At 45.6% G+C, this 14,208-nt stretch overlaps 1 protein-coding gene across 1 annotated transcript; it reads left to right on the top strand.

Annotated features, from left to right (window-relative positions):
• Positions 1-674: 674 nt before the first annotated feature.
• LOC112107435 (vesicle-associated membrane protein 4-like) lies at positions 675-13,128 on the top strand. The gene is made up of 5 exons (XM_026656115.1): positions 675-700; positions 3,179-3,279; positions 6,392-6,471; positions 7,123-7,174; positions 12,644-13,128. The coding sequence occupies exons 1-5, from the start codon at positions 675-677 to the stop codon at positions 12,670-12,672; spliced, it is 288 nt and encodes a 95-aa protein (XP_026511900.1). The 3' UTR covers positions 12,673-13,128.
• Positions 13,129-14,208: the final 1,080 nt, after the last annotated feature.

Below are 14,208 nucleotides of genomic sequence, written 5' to 3' on the forward strand. Positions count from 1 at the left end.
GCCAGCAGTTTGCTTCAGGGGGGGTCTGCTGATGACGGGAACTACAAAAGTGTGGCTGCAGTGCTTTGCGAAGCCTGGCATGAAATGCCAAGGCAGACGCGTAGCCCTCTCTATTTAATTAGTGACCACCCATGGCCATGCTGCCGTGTTTCCAGTTTTTTATTAATAGAGGTTTGAAAAGCCAAGTGCTGCTATTCTGTTTTTTACTGGATTCCCTCTTTTCTGTTTTGGAGCAATGAGCACGTGTAGGGGGAGATTTTCAAAGGCACAAAAGGCAGTTAGCTGCCCAGTTCCTATTGAAAGCCCCCAGAAGTGTGACACCCAAGGGACATTTGTGCATTTGAAGATCAGCCCTACAATTGTTGTGGTGCTGGGTTGGCTTTCGCTATTCATCTCGAAATGTTTGAAACTTCCGATTTAATAGTTGCAGTTGCATCTCTAGGCCTTTCGCATCTGGAGCAGTTTTGGTGACAGCTTCTCTATCTGTATGCTGTATATTTTAAATCCCTTTCAGATTGTAAGACTGCTTGAGCTGCAGACCCCCAAAGCTCTTTCTTCATTTATTCTGAACCCTGATTTTTTTTCAAATCTGCGGTTTATTATAATAGGAGTTCTTATACGTGCCCCATGCATAACTGTCTACATAATATCTTCTGCTTTGATGAGAGGAACGTATGGTCTCAGGAGACAGAAAAATTAGGTGAGTGTAAACTAGTGGCAGAGTGGGCTATCAGAAAGACCACTGGATTGGGATTTGGGAGACCTGGATTCTATTTTTTGGCTCTGCCACTGGTCTTCTGGGTGACCATGGGCATGTCACTTCACCTCTCTGTGCCTCAGTTTCCCCATCTGCAAAGTGGTGATGATAATAACTCTTTTGTAAAATGTTTTTGAGCTCTACTGATGGAAAGCACTGTATACGTGCTAGCTAGGTGGTATCATTATTATTAGGCCTATTCCTGGCTCTGCGACTTGAGGCAAGTCACTTTTCTGAGTTTCTCCATCTGTGAAATGGGGAGGGATAATACTTTCCTATTCCATGGCCGTGTTTCAGGGATGAAATCATTGGTGGTAGGTGTTTTGAGATTCTCAGATTGTAGTTGCTAAGGAAGCGTGAATTATTAGCTATTGGAAATGTTCTTTGATATATCTTTTGCCATAGGGAAAGCATTGGACCTTTTCCATTAGTACATGACACGTATATCCAAGAATATGTGGGAATGGCTAGAGTTTTTCTCCTTCTCATGTTTACATCAGCTTTTCAAACTATGCAGATTCAGTATACGCAAGGCATTTGATATATATTCAATCCATGCATTTTATGAGTTGAAGAAACTGAACAAAATAATCTTACCAGAGTAAGAGCCTAGAACCTACTTGCATTGAAGAAAACGGTGGTTTTGTCCAATGCTTAGCTTTTACTGCCTCAGAGACAACTGTTCTTGCCATTGTCCCATGAGGCCAGTACATTTCATATGACTTCTTCACACAGCGCACAATCAACCTGTGGAACTCCTTGCCTGAGGAGGTTGTGAAGGCTAGGACTATAACAGGGTTTAAAAGAGAACTAGATAAATTCATGGAGTTTAAGTCCATTAATGGCTATTAGCCAGGATGGGTAAGGAATGGTGTCCCTAGCCTCTGTTTGTCAGAGGGTGGAGATGGATGGCAGGAGAGAGATCACTTGATCATTACTTGTTAGGTTCACTCCCTCTGGGGCACCTGGCATTGGCCACTGTCGGTAGACAGGATACTGGTCTGGATGCACCTTTGGTCTGACTTAGTATAGCCGTTCTTATTATATTGCAGGGGCCCTAAGCTGTTTCTGATTTCCATCTCCAGTAAAGACAAACGTGCATTATCTCCAAAATGTAGTCAAGTACTTTTGTTATATGTGGCTTTTGAGTGTTATTTTATGGCATTGTCCGTTAACTTCTGAATTTGCAGTAGCCTTAGGGATTTGAACCTGGTTACTGTGCAGCAAAATAACTACCTGTATTGTTGACTAACCTCTGATATGGAATTCAGAAGCTGGGATATGATAGTTCATCTTAATTTACTTCATCTGTTCCTTTGAAATTTGTTTGAACACATTTTGGGCAAATGCAACTGATTCTTCAAATACAGTTGCAGACTTCCTTGGGGAAACACCCTCCTGATGCTTTCATCCCCAGGCTATTTAACAACCCTGTGTTGAGGTTTAGCACTCCAGAAAGGACATAGTGACTGAGGTGTATAAAACAAAAGAAACGTACTACTCTGCACAAAAGAGCCTCCATTCCAAGCTCTCCGCATCTTTGACAAGATCTTTAAAAGGCCACACTTAACTAACAGATGTCCTCAGTCCCTGCCAAATCACAGCACCCCAACAATAGCAAAGATAGAAGAGATTTAATTAATTCTCCCAACATTGTTTGAAAAAGTGACTCTGGTATTGAGAATGCTTTCAGATCTTCCATTTCATTGCTCTCCTTTTGATAGGAAGACAAAGGCAGATGGACACTCAACTCACACTGACTTTCAGTGAGCTGGGTACATAGTTCCGTAAACCCCTTTTTAAAAATCCCAATCTAAGAGACTGAGCCACTTCCATACCCCTCTGCAGTGTGGAGTGAGTCCTGAAGGAGACCTGGAGGTTAATGCAGGGAAACCAGAGCTAGGTTCTAGCTCAAACTCTTGACGTTGAGAGATCTGAAGCTGGATTAGAAAAGTCAAACAGCACAATATGGCAGGAACTGCAAGAGCAACAAAATGCTATTAAAACTCCTTCCTTTTCCTCGGAGAATAAAGTGCTAATATCCTTAGCCAGGAAAAATCACCCTTGAGTTCATGGACCGAGACTATTCCTCATCTATAAACATATTGCTCCAACTTTCCAGGCAGTTGGCCTGAGCGTGGGGTGAGGATGAGAAAGTGTTGCAGAGTAAATGACGCTATGGAGAGAACCCACCTATCTCCTGGAACAGCATCACACGCAGGGTTAATCCTGCCCACCACAGACTTTCTCAAATGTCACAATGACCTTTCCGCTATTGGGTCTGTCTGTATCATTGGTGAACTGCTGCTCATTCTTTCAGTGCAAACAGCTTTCACCGAAGCACCGGTAATGGAATATAGAGTCCATAACACCTGCTACTGTTAGGCCTGTGTGATTTCTAATGGCTTTACTTTCCTCTAGTGTCCAGAACCAGGTGGATGAAGTCATTGATGTCATGCAGGAGAACATCACCAAGGTGATTGAAAGAGGAGAGAGACTGGATGACTTACAGGATAAATCAGGTGGGAATACTTAATAATATTCTAGAACTCTCTTCCTGCCTCCCCTCCCTCACGTTGAGTCCTGGGAAACAGCATGCTCCTCTAGGCAGCTTTAAAACACCACTGTGAATAACCTTAGTGAAGGGATTGAAAGTCCTCTTCTTTCCCCTGGTGACTGTGGCTATTTTGCTGTACACCTCATCCCTCTCTGCCGGGCAATGGTGTTAGATTGATTCCATTTCATGACAGCAGATTCTGGAAATCAGAGCGAGACGATGACCTGCTAAAGCACATTTTCTCATGGGCCCAGGGCATGATTGTTTCCTACAATATCCTAATCTGGACAAACCTCTATTTGAAGTGTCTCCATGGATACACCACTTCCATTGGGAGGCTGTTTCCAGCCTGAGACTGCCAATCTTACTGTCTGTTTGTTGGGAAGCCAAGTGTCCCCTTTTCCACTTTCATCCCTGTACTTCCTTGAGCCTCCTTAAACATTTTCTTTCCCTTGGTGCTTATAACTTGCAGCGTATCATTTTCCTCCCCCGACTTCATCTCTTTACAGCCCAGGAATAGTTCTCTAAATATTCCTCGTCCATCGCTCCTTCCATCCCCTCACTTGGGGTAGTTGCTCTTTATGTTCCCTCCACTTGTTACTCCTGAGGGGATTTTGCGCCAAAAAATAAACAATTCTGTGCACAATGTTTTAAAATTCTGCAAATTTTATTTGTCAAATAAATGTGGAGGCTCCAGCATGGCATTGTGGAGCACAGGCCATTGGCTGCACAGAGGTGGAAGATCACTCTGCAGCTCCCCCCGGGACACGGACTCAGCAGTGAGGCTGCTCCTGACCCTGAAACAGCGCAAGGACTGGGCCTGCCCCAGAAATACCCCAGGGCCCTGCCCATCTGTGCCAGGTGCACTAGGTGTGGGCAGGCAGGCTCCAAGTGTGGAGGGGCTTAGTGTGGGGGGATCCAGGTGTAGGGTGAGAGTTCTGTGTGGGGAAGCTCAATGGGGGATCTGGGTGTGGGGGGGATCTGGAGGTTTGTTGGGGGGTTCTGGGTACAATGGTAATGGGATTCTGCAAGGGGGTCCAGGTGAAGGTGGTTGGGGCTCAGCAGGGGTGTGTGTGTGTGTGTGTGTGTGTGTGTGTGTGTGTGAGAGAGAGAGAGAGAGCTCGGCAGGGGGGTCTGGGTGTGGGGAGTTCCGTGGGGGGGTCCAGATGCTGAGGGAGTGGGGCTCAGTGGGGTGGGGATCCAAGTGCAGCTGGTTGGGGCTCAGTGGAGTGGGGGTGCAGGTGACTCATCAGGGTGGTCCAGGTGCAGGGGGAGTGGGGCTCAGCAGGTGGGATTCTGGGGGCCTGAGGCTCGGTGGGAGGGTCTGGGTATGAGGGGGTCTGGATGCAGGGGGTTGGGCGGATGGGGGAGCAGTTCCCCGTACAGTGATCCCTCCCCCTGTAGCTGAGGAGTGATGGGTGCAGGAAGCGGGGGAGAGGGGGAGGCGAGGGAGTTTGCAGAGCTTCCTGCAGCCTGGGGAGAAATCTGGGGGTGGGTCTGACCCAGCCCTGGATGCCGTGCAGGGAAAGAGAAAGTCCTGTCCTCCCCCACCCAGCCAGGACTAGCAGCTGAGCCTGGCACAGGGTAGGAGCCACCAGCTAGGCCTTCCCCAGTCCCGCCCCCTGCCCCACAGTGATTTACCTCTCTGCTGGCTGTCCTGGGCACCCAAAACATACTCCGGGGGAGGGTCACATGACCGCTGTTGTGTCTTCCCTTTGCTTACCCATCAGAAAGTCATTTTTCTGCTGGGGAACAAAGAAATCTGTGGGGGACATGAATTCTGCACATGCGCAGTGGCGCAGAATTCTCCCAGGAGTAAAGACTTGGCAGCCTGCTGGTATTCAGCCTGTGTGCTGTGCTCCATATGCGATCTCACCAGAGTCCTATATAAAACACTGTTATCAACTTGGGTCATGACTTGGGACCAGATTTACTAAGATATTTAGGTGCCTAAAGATGCAGCAAGGTGCCTAAATACCTTTGTAAATCTGCCCTTGATACCTCTGCATTGACTTTCATTGCCCTTAAATTGGAACTGTAAGTTCTTGTTTACCGGCTCTCTGCCCCTACCCTTTCTCTGGGGAGGCAGGAGTCTTGAAAGAGATCCTCCCTCCCCCGAATAGCTGCATTTCAGATTAGTATTCCCTCGATGTATTGGCTTTGCATTTTGCCAGCTTAAACTTCATTTTATTTGCTGTCTAGATGTTTAACCTCTGTAGGTCCCTTTGTATAGTTTTTCTGACCTTGCTGATGTTTGCAACACCTCCCCAGTTAGTATCATTCCCAGCTAGGGGTAAGTCTCCATCATGTCATGGCTGTTCTCTTCACATACCTTCTAGATTTCTATACCCCTCATCTGTTGCTGGCTTGAGCTGGTCACTTGCAGCACTTTGCTTTTTTTTTTAGTAGTCCTACTGGATATTTCAACTTAAATTTAATTCTCCCTCTTTCAGCCTATTGTGTTTTTAACCTGAAGGGTCCACTTATAAAAGACTTGACTTTATATGCTATAATGTATTTGGGACCCTTACAAGTTACTGTGGAACCTCACTCATTCTTGTTCTGCTATTCTGCAGAGCTGAAAATTCTCATTACTGTAAATGCTTGGGAATTTCACTTTGTGTTTCAGGAGAAAGGCTTAATTGCAGAACACTACAATCAAGTCTTGTAATGCTGATTTCCATGACTTTTATAGTTTCTAGTATACTTATGGTGTTGCCACAATTAAACTACTCTTATGCAAACTGACAAAGACCATTTTTTTTCTTGTCTGTTCACTTACAATTTGTAAAATACATTCACCATTTATAATCGGTCTCCTAGTCATTAGTTTGTGTTGGCAAAGTTCTACTGTGTTGCTAGTGAATTTCAGCATGTTGATGAAACACAGCATGCTGAATTTCAATATAATTATGCAGAAGCACTTGGCAATTGTGTATATTCCCTGGTTTCCTAGTTTATGGTTTAAGAATAAGTGAATTTGCAGAACCGGAGGCCTTTTTTTCTGGTGTGTTTGTGCTTCTAGATGTGCCCATGCTGCTATGCCTTTAATTATTTTCTCTCTCCATGTGATGCAGAAAGTTTATCAGACAATGCAACAGCGTTCAGCAACCGATCCAAACAGCTTCGAAGACAGATGTGGTGGCGAGGGTGCAAGGTGAGTAAATGGAGAGGGGAAAAAGTGGATTTCTTAATGCACGTTCTTAAAATTTGGTCCTATTAAGAGTAACGTGAGAAGATTGCCAGAATCTGAGATTTGTATCTAACTTGTATGAAAATGGGGCATATTGCAGCCACTCTTATCTTGAATCCAGAGCTGAGGCCAGCAGAGACCATGAGTACCAGCATGCATTGCTCTGTCAGGATACTGTTACTTGGGAGAGTCTTACTTTAGGTACCTAGGCTTGAACATTTTTGGCCTCGGCGTTTGAGGTATCGGGACATTTTTCTAGTGCTGATAGATGTTGTATATGATCACATCTATACACACTCTTGTGTAGATATATTGGGGTGTTTTTTTCCAAATCAGGTATGCAGCTTACCCCAAACTCCCCTCTATTTTCTGCTTTCTAAAACAAGAGACACCAGAGAGCTGGTTTAGGAATTGGTGTCAGCTAAAGTGATTTGTTTGAAATACACTCCCTTCCATCTGGTCTGTGGAGTGGCATCAACAGTATTCTGGGATAGGGGAACAGATACCTTGTCCTGGATCTAAACAGGGAGGTGACTCATTTAATTTAGAACAAGCCAAACATGTAGTCTCATGTCAGGAAGGTAATTCCTCCCTTTCTTTGCGCTCTTCTTGCAGATGAAGGCCCTTGTAGCTTTGGTTGCTGTCATCCTCTTGCTAGTGATCATCAGTAAGTATTGACAACCCTTCCCTGCATGGTTGGTGGTTTTATTTTTACATTGAAACATTTTGTTTGCTGTAAATAATGTTAAAATTGACACTTAGAACTTCCTTGCCATCCACATGTGACCTGATCAGTAGCACTTGAGCAGAAATTGCCAGTGACCCCAAGTCTTGCTCCTTAGGGATGTTCAGTCACATGCAGCCAATATTTTAACCAAGGGCTCCCCTTGCCTGTGCTGAACCCCTGCCATGCTGGGATTACAGGCATGTGTGTGGGAAATTTCTTCTTGTTTAAACAAAGACCTTCTAATAACCATTACCAAGGCAGGAGATGGAGTTGCACTTTCTCAACAAAAGAGATACCCTATTCCTGGAAACTCAGCACGTAGCACCGTGATCAGCTTGCAAAGTCTGAAGGGAGATGGACTGAAGACCCAAAGGGTCTGAGGTACCTTCTCTCAGAAAATGTTTGAAAATACCTGTAATCTATGGCAATTTGTCTATTCTGAGACAAAGCTCCCTTCAAAAGGGGCTTGTATAATAATCTCTGGCAGGCAGTGTGGGCCAGTGGCTTGAGTATACGCTTGGGACTCAGAGCTGGGTTCTATTCCAAACCTTGTCACCAGCCTTGCTGTGTGACCTTGGGCAAGTCACTTCCCTCTCCGTGCCTTTGTTTCCCCTCCCACTCTTAGCCTGTCGTGTCTATTTAGAGTGTAAACTCCCTGTCCTGTGTGTTTTCTATAGCACCTAGTGCAATGGGAGCTCTAGGCACTACAGTGACATAAACAATAACCAGAGAGAGCGCTGCTCTGAGGCAGAGAAGTCATTCCACCCTTCCTTTGAGATGGATGGCCGAGTTTTAACAAGGGACCCCAGGAGGCCAGCACAACAGCAAGGCCCTTCCTTGCTGCTGATCTTGGGAGAAAATTCTCCCATCCATGTAGGAGCAGTGGTACAGGTGTAGCTTTATGCAAGGCCCTGCCTTGGTAGTAAGCAAAAACCTAATATCCTTAGGGACTATCTCATCCGGCTGAAATGCAGTCAGGAAGTGAAAGAGTTAGAGCCAACAGCTGGAATGGTAGCGACTGGAGTGACATTGATGGACAATCCCATCAGGTTTGTTTTGGGGAGTTGGAAATGGATTCAGTTTGCATCCTGCGCAAATGCTACAGGGACAAGACCCTGTACCATTTTCATCGATTTGAACAAGGAAATATATTTTTACTTGCGGTCCCTTGGTTGACTAAGGAAATCTGGTTCTTCTGCAAGTACTGTCTGTGTGGGTACTACACTTGAGGTGCACATGCACCTCCCTAGTCCTGGATCAGAGGTTTTCCGTTAGCAGTGTCCGTTTGGCCCACACATGCACTCTATACAACTTTGTGCTGCATGCCAAGGGTATATAGGGCTGCGCGGGGGCACCACTCTGGCTGCCTTGGCCTGACAAAGAGCCCTAGCATATCCACCTCGTGCCCGTCTCAGCGTGTTTTGAAGTTGTTTAGTTAATGTAGTGTTCCTAGTTAGGGTTAGTTGCTGTTAGTACAGAATTAGTTAGACAGCTGTGAGAGGTTTCAGTTTTTCCTCTCCCATTTTTTCTGGGGAACTTATTTGGCCTGGCTGGGGGCATGCCTGGCTCACCAGGTTTCAAACACTGCCTCTCTTGTCAGTAGGCTATCCCGATCAGCGACAGCCTCTCTAAATGTATCTGTTGCTTGGGAGAATCCCACATCTCCCAAAGGTGTAACTGTCACCTGGCTCTAAAATCTAAAGCTCAGAAGAATGGGGAACCAAACTGAAGCTGCTACTGGTGGAGTGCTCCCTTTGACTCACTTCCAAGTCAGGTCTGGAGACATCTGCCCCGTACATCTGTCTCCAGACAGATCCAGTGCCCCTTTGACTTCAACTAATGGCTCGCCTAAGAGGGGGAAGATCTCAGGGGATTCAGGGAAGGCTCTGAAGAGGAAGGAGCTTGGTCTCCCACCAAACAGCCAGCTCCCAAGAAGTCCTGATCTTGTGCTAGGTCTACAGTGTCGGAGGTCTTGACTCTCGACTCAGTACCATGGAGGTGAAAGATTCCTCCTGTGGTACTAGTGGAGCAGGGACATTTCAGATCACTTCAGAGAAACACGGCACCGGCAAGGCCCCAGTATCGTCTGCCTCCAGATCGGCACTGTCTATTTCAAACTTGCCAGCAGTGCATTCCCATTTGGCTCTGTTGGTACTGACAAAATCAAAGTACACATCTTCAGCCCTGGTGCCTACATGCTACAAACCTACAGTACTGCCCAAGCCAACTGCTGCATCAGCACTGACCCACTCAGTACCGCAGGAATTCCATTACTTCAGCGACATGTCAATGTTAGACGAACCAGAGTCCCTGCTGCTTATGGGTTCCAAATGACTCTCGGTACCAAGATGCCAGTCTCTGGATGATGAGTGCTTCCTGGTACCGCAGGATTCTCTACCCTTTTCTACTGGGCCCACTGGAGGATGTTGCAGAGGATGAAGGAGACATTCAGTCTTCTCCTTATCAGTGCAGGAGTCTCCATTACTGGAACCCATACTTTGACAAAGCCCCTTGCCCATGTCTGGGATGGTGGGATCAGTCCTGGGTACCAACCCTTCTCCCATATGGGCCTCCCTACTGGCCATACTGGGATCCTTGGGCAGTGTATCAGCAGCAATTTGCCAGATCTCTGGCTCCACCACACCAGAAAACTAGAGTCCCACAGCCTCCTCCACCAAACCCCCAACACAAGGAGGCCTTTGATGACAAGAGGCTAGGGCGAACAAAAAGACTACCACTCAGGCCCCTATTTTCTTTGTCTCCTGTTGAGACAGACGTGCCTCCACCATCGATGACTGACGCTGTTAGTCGATTCCAGAACCTTGTGAAGAGGGTGGTGGATACCCTCTAGATACCTCTCAAGGAAGTTACACTCACATCACAAGCTCCTGGAAGTTCTGCAGTTGGCAACACTCACTTGGGTTGCGCTACCCATTAATGAAGCATTCCTGGATCCAGCAAATGTGTGGCAAACTCCTGCCACCATACTGCCAACTTGTAAGGGGGCGGTTAAAAAATAAAATGTTTCCCGAAGGACTGGGAATTTTTGTTTTCCAACCCCCACCTAATTCCCTGGTGGACGATGCTTGTAAACAAGCATGTCTCCTAGATGGTTCATGGGATTAGAATTCACCTGCTGAACAGGAATACACATATTACTAATTATAAGAGCATAAGAATGGCCATACTGGATTAGACCAATGGCCCATCTAGCTCTGTATCCTGTCTTCTGACAGTGACCAATGCCAGGTGCTTCCCGCTGAACAGGGCAATTTGAGTGATCCATTTCCTGTCGTCCAGTCTCAGCTTCTGGCAGTTGGAGGTTTAGGGACACCCAGAACATGAGGTTGCGTCCCTGACCATCTTGGCTAATAACCACTGATGGACCTATGCTCCAGGAACTTACCTAAATCTTTTTGAATCCAGTTATACTTTTGGCCTTTACAACATCCCCTGGCAGTGAATTCCAGAGGTTGACTGTGCATTGTGTGAAGAAGTACTTCTTTTTGTTTGTTTTAAACCTGCTGCCTATTAATTTCATTGGGTTCTGTGAAGGGGGTAAATAACACTTCCTTATTCATTTTCTCCATACCATTCATGATTTTGTAGACTTCTATGGTATCCTGAGTTGTCTCTTTTCTAAGATGAACGGTCCCAGTCTTTTTAATCTCTCCTTGTATGGAAGCTGTTCCACACCCCAAATCATTTTTGTTGCCCTTCTCTGTACTTTTTAAATTCTAACGTATCTTTTTTTATTTTATTTTTTTTTTGAGATGGGGCAACCAGAACTGTATGTGGTATACAAGATTTGGGCATACCATGGATTTCTATAGTGGCATTATGATATTTTCTCTCTTATTATCTATCTCCCAATGGTTCCTAACATTCTGTTAGCTTTTTTGATTGTACTGTAGAAGTCTACTGTTTTTACTTCTGAACAGTAGAAGGGAGTCAACTCGAATTACTTACCTTCAGAAACAGAAGAAGTTTCAACCACTGGTGTCACCATCACTCCCCTTGTGCATCTCCACTGAATCGTCTCCACTGTCAACCATCTTGGATTATTTGCTGGATTTTAAAAATAGGGTTTATAATTTATCTCAAAGGTTCATCTCACTGCGATATCAGCATTTCATTCCCCACCAGAGGGGTTTCTATTTTTGCGCACCCTATGTCCTTCAGATTTATTAAAGGTCTAGGGAATCTTTATCCCTAGGTTAAGGATCCTACTGTGACTTGGGATCTCAATCTGGTACTCTGATACCTTATGGGACCTCCATTTGAACCTATGGCAACCTGCTCCTTGTTTCACTTATCTATGAAGATGGCCTTTATAATAGCTATTGCATCAGCCCGTAGGGTTGGAGAAACTGGAACCTTGATGGCAGACCCCGCATTTACAATATTTTTCAAAGGCAAGGTCTCCCTACAACCACACCCAAAGTTCTTACCTAAGGTGCTGTTAGATTTCCATCTTAACCAGTCTATTCATCAACTGGTACCTTTTCCTAACCCACATAAATCTGAGCGGGGGACTTCCCTTCATACAGTAGATGTACTATGAGCATTGGCCTCTTATCTGGATTGAACCAAGCAACTTTGGAAATCACCTATACTTGTCTTCATTGCAGAAAGATCAAAGGGGTCCAAGATCTCTTTACAGAGACTTTCAAGATGATCTCTGGGTGTATTACCGCTTGCTATGATATAGCTTGTGTTTTGCCACGCCAAAGGATACTACCACCATATCACAAGCAACTTCCACAGCATTACTCAGAAACATTCCTGTGTCTGAGATATGCAGAGCTGCTAAGTGGACCCTAGTGCATGCCTCTTCTGAACACTATGCCTTGGTCCATGCCATCAGATCTGATGCAGTGCTTGGTTCTGCTGTACCGTCTTCAGTCTTGGACTGGATTCTGAAGCCCCCTGCTCCTGGTGAGGATACTGCTTGGGAGCCACCTAATGGAGCACCCATTGGGACACCACTTGAAGATAAAAAGTTAATCACCTTGTGCATTAACAGTGGTTTTTGGAAATGTTTCCCTATCGGTGCTCCATTCCTGCCCTCCTTCCTCCCCGTTTTTGTTGGACGTTCGGATACAGAAGGAAATGAGGGTAGTTCGCCCGTGCAGCCCTATACACACTCAGAGCGCGGCACAAGGTTGTATAGAGTGCATATGTGGACTGAACAGACATTGTTAACAGAAAATCTCTGATCAAGGGCTTGCAAGGCGCATGCACACCAGAAATGGAGCACCCATAGGTGGACATATCTCGAAGAACCACAGTCACTGCACAAGGCGAGTAACCTTTTCTTTTTCTCTTCTGCAGCTCTGATACTGATCGATACTAGGTTTGTATATGTATGGTTTTAAAGACTTGTTTTGTTTTTTACCTCTCTTACAGTACCTATCATCCTGAAATACCACACTTGACTTGATGGCTGGAGACCTCTGTGGAAGCGGCTCTGGGATGATAAAAGCTGCTGTGTAATTTAAATGAAACATATGTATATAGCTGAGGTGATTTTTTTCAAGATGATGAAAGAGGCAAGTAGCCAGTTCTAATTAGGGCATTCTGAGAACTGCCAAATGACCCTTTTTCATATACATTGATTTATAACAAGGTTGAATGTCCAAACCCTATTTTTTGCTATATTCCAGGAATCCCAGTTTGGAACTAGCTACTTGCTAATACATTTTATTTGTATATATAGTTAAGTAGTAATGAGGTTATTTATAATTTAAACACAGTTTCCTACTGCCAGCTGCCGAAGGTAGGAGCTCAGTTGTTTCATGCAAGTGAAGGAGGAGGAAAGTAGCATTATGTTAAAGGGAATCTAACCATTCTGTGAATAATTGCAAGGATGTCACTGTCTCATGTTTTTTTTTTTTAAAAATTAGGTTCTACAAACCAAGAGACTTTCTGTACTGTCATGGAGATGTGCAAGCTAAGTGTTTTCAGTATTGCTGCTTACAGCTGTGACTAAAGACATTCCACTAAACCTATTTTTGACTGTAAGCGTGGAACTCCTGGTGAATCTTTTGTGGCTTTCGGGGGGGGGGGGGGGGGGGTGCATTTTCTGATTTGCAGAATGCCAGAGCGTGACAGGAGGCAGGAGAATATTTGAAAAACATGCTGGTTTCCTGTCTGTAGTGGGGGGGGTCTAAGTACTGAAAGTGCTCATCATAGGTTATCAGGAATCCACAGGAGATCAGCTTTCCGCTGTCTTATTACACCAAAGCTAGATCGATGATTTTTAAATATGATCAGTTTGATGCCCTGATGACTGAAGAACTGCATTAGAAGTGTGCCTGCATTTGTGTTACTTTTAACTTGACTGAAGGAACACATCCTCCTCTTGGGAACATAGGCATGGGAACTAAAGATGCGGGGGGGGGGGAGAGAGCAGTACTGCAACACCCCGAGGTTTTACGCAGGGCTCCGCTCCCAACCTCGCACCCAGAGCTCCACAACCACCCCCAGCCTTGGTCCCCTTACCACTGTCCACATCTCCCCCTCCCGGAGCCATGGCCCAGCTCTAGGGAGCAGCGGGGGGCGTGAACACACGTCACCCCGATTCTAAAAGTTCCAGCACCACTGCTTGGAAACATGTGAAGCCTCTTTAACTGCTCAGTAGGCGACTATCTCTGATTCTCAGAGCTAATGTGCATATTTACCTTCCCACTGTGGCATCTGTACAGGGACGCAAAAGTCACAGCCACCCCTCCTCTCCCTAAAAATCTTAAACATGGGTGTGTAATGGCAGAGGAGTGTGTACATAGAAAGCTGAATGTAGGAGGGGCTCAGAGGAAACATGCTAGTTCTCCAGTGCCACTGTTGAGAAAGGGCAGCTGTAAGATGCATAGGGATGTAAATTTGAAAAGGGTAGATTAGGCAATAAGGGCTGTGCATCGCAGGTGCGAGGACCTGCAGAGCTCAGCCCGTATACAAGAGCTGTGTGTTTCCCT

The sequence above is a fragment of the Terrapene carolina genome, unplaced genomic scaffold, assembly GCF_002925995.2.
Source record: "Terrapene carolina triunguis isolate 2854851 unplaced genomic scaffold, T_m_triunguis-2.0 Scaffold212, whole genome shotgun sequence".
Classification (NCBI taxonomy): domain Eukaryota; kingdom Metazoa; phylum Chordata; order Testudines; family Emydidae; genus Terrapene; species Terrapene triunguis.